This window comes from Merops nubicus, unplaced genomic scaffold (genome assembly GCF_000691845.1).
Source record: "Merops nubicus isolate BGI_N331 unplaced genomic scaffold, ASM69184v1 scaffold44882, whole genome shotgun sequence".
Classification (NCBI taxonomy): domain Eukaryota; kingdom Metazoa; phylum Chordata; class Aves; order Coraciiformes; family Meropidae; genus Merops; species Merops nubicus.
Genome location: NW_008595104.1, coordinates 1 through 7752, shown reverse-complemented (window position 1 = coordinate 7752; position 7752 = coordinate 1). Strand labels below are relative to the sequence as shown.

At 38.3% G+C, this 7752-nt stretch overlaps 1 protein-coding gene across 1 annotated transcript in view; it reads right to left on the bottom strand.

The window, feature by feature from the left end:
* Window positions 1-7229, bottom strand: part of ESF1 (ESF1, nucleolar pre-rRNA processing protein, homolog (S. cerevisiae)) — a gene marked incomplete at its 3' end in the record, with an annotated part of 7949 nt that extends 720 nt beyond the window's left edge. The window contains exons 1-6 of the mRNA XM_008935954.1: window positions 6557-7229; window positions 5395-5771; window positions 4523-4636; window positions 3607-3707; window positions 1990-2142; window positions 402-524 (exon numbers count right to left, since the gene is read on the bottom strand). Coding sequence (XP_008934202.1) covers window positions 402-524; window positions 1990-2142; window positions 3607-3707; window positions 4523-4636; window positions 5395-5771; window positions 6557-7229 — 1541 coding nt within the window. The remainder of the gene's footprint in view (window positions 1-401; window positions 525-1989; window positions 2143-3606; window positions 3708-4522; window positions 4637-5394; window positions 5772-6556) is intronic.
* Window positions 7230-7752: the final 523 nt, after the last annotated feature.

Here is a 7752-nt window from a genome sequence, read left to right as displayed (position 1 = left end):
GAATGAATAGCTACAAGAAGGGGAAGCAACTGTTTAGGCCTGTCACTATCACCAACAATGATCTTGTTGAGCTATGCACAAATACTCATTCTAGGCAAACTAGAAGACTTAACCATGAATAACAAAGTAATTCCACGTGCAACCTGTAACAGAGGTATAAGGAGGTCAAAATGTAGTATTTAATTTGTAACAAAGAAGCCAAATCTCTTTTAAAATCCAAAACTTGAGCTTATTTCTGGAGTTGCAACTTGTAGCTCAGGACACGCTTACATCTGTTAATATTTTTGACATCTTTATTTTGAAATGCTGAAGATAATCAGGAACCTTCTCCCCACTACTTATATAATTTATAAGCTGACGATGAAACTAAACAAATTAGAAAAACATTACAAAAACATTGTACAGATACCTTTGATGTTCCCATAGCAGCAGATGTGAAGTACTTTGGCTTATATGCAGCTATGTTCACTTCTGAGGCTACATCTTTTGGCTTATCATCAAATGTAACATTATCTGGAATAAATCTTAAAGGCAAATATAACACGTTATTATTCAAGTACACTGGGAAACTTCACAGTATAAACACTCTAAGCTTTTTTTTTTGTCATAAGCACAAAAGAATTTGCTATAAGAAAAAGCTGGTGAAACTGAAAAGGAAACATAAGAACTGGAGTACTCCACATATGGAAGATGATCTGTCTTGTTTCTGCACAGCTATTCCACAGGTCTGCAATGTATAACACCACCATGCTGGGGAAGTAAATTAAACAACTTCCAATTTGGTATTAACAGGGTCAGGGATGGGTTTTTCAAGGGGCTTTGTTTAAAAATCATCTTTTCAGGAAGCTTAGTTTTAAAAATTCAAACGAGAAAAATGAATAAAATAGAATTTGGAAACAATTTTTTTAAATAAAGACTTTTTAAGAAAACTTCTTATATCTTTAAAATTACAATTATTAGGGAAAAGAAATGTAACAGACAAAACTTGTGTAAAAATGGAAGACATTACATAAAAATAACAACTTTGTACGCTATGTGACAAACTACTTAGACATTTTTTCTTTTAATCACTGCGAATGTAATCTGACAAATACTATTCAACATTAAAAATTAATGAAGTAGAAGATTAGGAAAAACATTAGAGAATATCAAACAGCTGTGTCTGTTGTAAAACATGATCCTTCTATGTTTAGTAGCATAAAAAGTTCTGTGTTCATTTGGCAGAGATCATCCTCCCTGAAATGGTTCAAAGCAAATGAACTGAGTTCTTTTAGAAAATTATTGAAAGAAAAAAACTTGTCTTTCACTGGCTTCCAAGAGTGCCAATAACACAGACTCCAGCAGGCAAAGCCAGCTTCTGTCAAAAATTACTATGATTCAGTAACTTCCTCACTGCTCGGACTAAAAGGCTTTTTTTGGTAGTAGAAGGAAATACTAGCTGTAAAGCACAACTATAACTTAAATTTCTTTCTTTCTCAAACATGACTTTTGAAATATTAGAGCTTCCAGCTCATTCACAGAGGCTAGCAGAGTAATCTGTTGCAACATGATGACAACAGCAAGAATATTCTTGCCCTGTGGCAAGCAATGCTGGAAAAGACCACTTCTAGACTCTTAGGAAAAGAATTAAGAAAAAATTAAATAATTTTTAAAAGGCAGCAGTATGGTTTTTTTGTTTCCTAAATAGTACCACTTTATTTAATTGTATAAAAAGGGTGGAGGTGCATCCAGAACATTTTATCTGACTTCTCTGAGAGTAATCTCTCGATGGAGAGATCCCTTTCAAGCTTTCCACATTCTGGTAAAAATGCTCAAAACAAAGAAAAAAGCATCAAAAGGAAACCTAACAACTTACTGGAAGCCAAATTTATTTACAAATCTCATTTTAGTCACAGAATAAAGGCAAGATAGTTTACTCTGATTTATTTTAAATTGGCTTTAATTCTCTTTCTTCTCCCCAACACATAAAAACGTCACCCCTGGAGTTACCTGAGGTCTACAAAAGAGCAGCTACTTTCAAATTCCAGTCCATCACATTCCTCATAGATTTTATTGGCTGTTTCAGGAGAATCACATTCCACAACTGCATAGAAGTATTTCAGTCGCTTAAATTGATACTCACGTAGTTTTTCCTTATAAATCCTGCAAAAACAGAAACCAGCCAAGGGAGCTGGCCTTAACAACTTCTCATTTGCAAAATATTTTAATTCAGCTCATTAAAAATATGCAGCATTCAAACACTCTCCTAGTCTTATGATTAAACAGCATGAAGTTTCACCAGAACAAGTAATGAATAGAATCATTCATTCATATTGGTTAACTGAATAGAGAATTCAGTTTTATTCAAGTAAACAGACTCCATGCCTCTGTGCAGGCCACAAAGTAGCACTTAATGGTTCCTATCCAGTTGTCCTGGCTCTTGACAATGCTGATAAAAAGGCTGTTCAAATGCAAGGTACATGTTAAGAACATCAGATGCACTGGGAGATGGTGAGGACAGGACTGCAGATGGCAGATGCAGAAAGAGGCAGCGTGGGAGTGATGAAGAAGAAAGTGGTAGAGGTGAGGGAAGGAATCAGGAAACTAACAGGCAGCAGCACAGGTGGTGTCACAGAAAATGACAGCAAAAGAAAGAGGAAAGCAGAAAAGAGATTTAGAAGTGGATGGATTGGCACAAAGGATGCAGGAGAGAGATGGCAGGGATGAGATCTTGTCCCGTGCATTTGAAGGGCTCACACACAGGTATCACTAAAGTATCTCTGAGGTATCTGGATTCCTGTTTGTGGTATTCCCAGATGCTCTGGAGTGCACTGAGGAGTAAATGTAATGCTCCAGGGTTCACCTCGATGCACACAGTGAAGCTGTCTTCAGAATGCACTGGAAGCTCATCCATACACTTCCCTGACACACTAGAGACTTTCTTCAAAGGGGTCTGCACTTATTTTAGAAGCATCCAGCTTTTCCAAATATAGGACAGTCCAGCAGGATCTATTACACAGAAATGGCCCCAGTCAGGCTGCCAAACATCTGGAAATTCTGGAAAACTATAAAAGTAAAATCTCTTAAGCTCCACACATACAAGACTTTCAAGTAGAACAAAAGGAAAACCAGAAGACATGGCTGAAGAAGCCTGGACAATGGCAGGCATGGTGAGCTCAGCCTAGTCAGCCGGGGCTGCTGCTGGTGCCATTCAAGAAACCTCAATCTGGGAATTCTTGGCCTAGATTAAGTTCCCTGTTGATTGCACAGATAATTTTGCCAGTAACCAACAACGGGAGTTTCCTGCATGAATTGCAATTTGCAGAGGAGAAGTGCTAAGTTAAGCCCTCCACACATCTGTTACATTTATTATTCCAATGAGCTATGTAATAAAAAAAATTTAGCTCAATTATTAATGAGTTAATTTTCTCCAGTTCCGCTACAATGCATTTATTCAACACAATGACAATTAACCAGGGCCAGCTGCAAATATCCCTTGGAAAAGCTGTAAAATTAAGGCAGCCACATGATACTTCTACATCTGAACATTCTGGAAACCAGAGCTGATCAGGATCTTCACTGAGAATCAGGCACATTGTATCTCTCCTTTGAAGATAAAGTTCATACCCATCGTTCTCTGTGGTGTTCTCTGGTAGATCCAATAGTTCCATGGGCCCTTTTTGCTCCTCCTCTTTCAATCTCTCTTTTCCAAACTCTGAAGGATAAATCTACAAATATATCATAAAAGGAAATTTTTAACTGTAGCAGTATAATGTACACAGCACCTTAGGAAAAAAAAAAAAATCTCACTAAGCTCTTTTGTCTTTGTTTTCTCCCTAAAATCAGTAAAGGGATCAATTCCATGAATTTTAATATCATTTTAATTTACAGAAAAGACAGTACAATAAACAAACTGCCTGTTAGGAATAAAAATATTTGGGGACAGACCAGGAACAAAAGGAATGCTGATGTCATTTCACCTTGGCCCTTTTCAGAATGGGGTATTTGACTGACATTTCTTAAAAAGCAGGAGGCAGACACTAAAAAAGGGAAAATGTAACTTAACTGATAAGAATTCATCCAATTTATTAACAACCCACATGTGGTGAAAAACAAGAAGTGTTGTGCAACGGTAAAAGAGATTGGAGAGCATTTAGAAACAGCCAGATTTAAGGCTGAATTATCTAATAAAAAATCCACTGAAAATTAAAACTAGCCAAGGAAATGTAGTTGCCTCCCACTAGATTTTGAGAACTTCATTATTAGTCTTAGAAAAAGAGCATTTAGAACCAACCTTATAACACGAGAACTTAACAGCTTCATGTTCCAACTCTGTGAAACACATGCCTCTTACTCCACCATGTTTAGTTCTAACACAGCAAGTTAAATTTCAACAGTTTCTCATTTGTGATGTTAGTATCTCCTTTAGTTGTCCACAGAACTGTCTTACCTTGTTCTTATTTTGTAGTGTTTTGTTTTTTTTTTTTTTGTTTGGGGGGGTTTTATTAGTAAACTCCAGTTCTTCTCAGAAATCAGGTCTTACCTTAACAGAAAATACTGCTCCTCCCTTGGGTGTGAAAGAATTAAACAGAGCCAGCAAATCCTTAGCCTTCAGTCTATCCCAATCCATATTACAAACTGCCAACCTACTTGTAATCTGAACAGAGAGGGAGGAGAAAAAGGAGATGAAGTTCAAAGGTTTAATTCCTGACTGCTGTGGGGAACACACAATTGTCTAGTAGCTATCCTTGCTAAAAATCAAAATCAGCAACAAACTGCTGAAAAAAAAATAGAATCTTCCTAGATAGTTTGCATCAGTTGAAAGAGCAATCACTGGAGCACTTATAAATGGACATCAATAAGGAAGCACCACAGAATGAGCTGCACCAATCACAGATTTAGACTGCAGCTATACCATCAGCATTTAGGATTTGATATCATATGGTGAGTCACAACAGAAACTAGTATCACAGTATTAGAACACCAGCAGAGTACTATGGCTTGTTACATGCTAATTGTGCTCAGTTTTAGAAGTCCTGCTTCATTTTGTAATTATTTCCTATTTTCTTAAGGCCCGAGTTAAAATAATAAATTAGAAAAAGTGAAAAAAAACCAGTAATGAACAAAAGCAGTACTACTGCAGCTCTTGAATTTCTGAAAAGCTCGATTCTGTTTGTTCCTTCACTTATGAAGAGTTTATCTGTCTATAATCTTATCTGTCTGCTTCAAGGGAAGGGGAGACATGGTGACAACTCTCTCATTCTCATCTAATTCCACCATCACTTGCATTCTGCAGCTACAAGGCTGGAGCACGTTCATAAACAGTTGAATGGCTGAAGGTCTCTGATGAACTCCTAACAGTACCCATTTCAGAGTCTGTCATGCAGCAGCTTTTCACACGCAAAGTGTTGTTACCTCATCTGCCCGAGGAGCATCTTTATCCAGCTCACGCCAGGAGTGCTCAATCTCTGGCTCCTTTGGGAACAGATCATCCAAATCCTCATCATCCTCCGAGCTCGTCTCGATGTTCCCAATGCCTCTAGCCAGATCAACCCCATCATCACTGTCTTCATCACCCTCTGCACCGCTCTCTTCTTCACCTGTTTCCCCGTCATCTTCTGCCTCCTCTTCCTCACCATCTTCTAGATCCTCTTCTTCACTCATTTCCTCATGATCTTCTGGCTCCTCCTCTTCAGATTCTGCATACTCAGAAGCACCACTTGAAGGAATTTCCTCCTCTAATGAGCTTTTACTAATGTCATTTTGATCACAGGTGTCTCTGCATACAGCAACTGAAGAGGAAACATCAAGTATCCATTGTTATGTTAGAATTACAGATGATCCTTTACAAAGAGGAAAAAAAACCTCATGTTTTCTTCATACAGATTTACAGAACCCCTGAAATCTGTAACAATGTAAACAACAAATGACATCAGGAAAGTGCAAACAGAAATCATCAGTAGCACCTCTATGGCTTGTCTAATCTAATCTAACCAAACCTTATGCAATCTAAGGTCTTTTGAGGCACAAAATTGTGTTACCAGTCTCAAACTCTAATGAAATATTACTTTGTTACTCTATTTATACATATAGCATCCACAGGCAGAAATCAGATGTCAGTAATGCAAGCTATATGCACACACAAGCAATATACAGGAAGTTGTTGTTCAAGTCACTTGCTCTCTCTTATGCCATCTATGATCAGTGGCTTGATGCTGTCATCCTCATGCTTTCAGCCAACAAGCATTGCTATGCTGAAGCCCTGATGGTATCAGACCTGACATTTCCTATTCAGTTTGATAAATACAGTTGTGTATACACTTCTATACATGCTACTTTTCCAACTAACCAACAATTTCAGCTCCAGTAATTAGAAGGATACAGATGTTCACAACCTTACTGAAAAATCAGCACTGGCTCCATAAAGAGCTGATGAGCTCCCAACCCTCAGCAACAGTGAGTCTGAGCCAGTCAGATGGTTTTTGATTGATTAAGCAAAAGATATTCTATGGATAAAACAAAGCAACAGCATCCAAGCAAACACAGCTGAATTCCACTTGTTAGTTCAACAACTAACCTGATTCTTTCATTTTTCCTCCTAGGGAATGGTCCCTTCTGGATGCTTTAACTGGTTTACTACCACTTCGTTGTGAAGACTTTTGTTTGTTTTGAGTTGAAACTGACCTTCCTCCTGATGCATCTCCTTGCTCCTCCTCCTCTTGGCATACAATACCCTTATTCCCCCCAGAGCAATCATTTTCTGTTGGGCTTTTCTTAGAGTCTTCTTTCCAGTTGACTTTAGACTTAACTTTTCGTCCTTTACTTTTAAGGCCATCTAGTTTTGTCCCTGCTTCATGTGTTTGGTCCACCCCTGGTTTCTTTATTTTGCTCTCCTCCTGAGGGAGACCATCAGCAACGAGTTTCGCAGAACCTGCTTCTCTTTTAGGCTTGGCTTTTTTTTTCTTCTTTATTTTCTTTTGAGAATTTTCTTTACTCTCACTTTCTGAAAGATCAGAGTCAGATTCTGACAGGGCATAAAGTTTCCTCAGGTTTTCTGTAGAAGTGTAGCTAACAGGGCGACCTCTTTTATCCATGGTGCATTTCAGTTTAAACTTCTCATCATGAAACATAGCTCGGAACCGTTTGTCAATCTTGACTTTACGTTCTTTCTCAGGCATCTCCCAAAATCTGGGATCCCTGGTAATGCGGCTAAACCGCTCATCTCTCAGGATTTCCTCCTGGGATGCCATGTTTGATGCTGTTGAAGACTTGGATATCTGCAATGTGAAGAAAAAAACCAGAAATTTCTAATTAAAACATCTGATCAACCCAGATTTAGGTAAGTAAAACACTTCTGATTGATAGAGCTGAGTAATATAAATTTAGATATTTAATAGAAAAAAAATAATTAAGCAAAGTTATATTTTTAACAGATTTCAGGCTTCTACCTAAAAAATTATTTCCAAAGGCACACAGGGCAATCTAAATAAGTCATAGATAATCCTGTAACTCCCCAGACTTGGCCACAAACCTCAGGTTCTTCAGGTAATAGAGATGCAAGTAAACAAATCTTACCAGCTCCAGATACACTGATTCAGTGACGCCCTCAACTAAACAGACCTGACCAGCTGCACACACAGGGACTAAGCGACTCCCTGCAGACCCCAAACAGGCCGCCCAGCAGTTTCACGGCCAGCCAGACCCCAGACTTCGGCTCCCCACAGCACGAGGTCATGTAACACGATACAGCGCTGGAAGGAAGGAGCCGGCAAT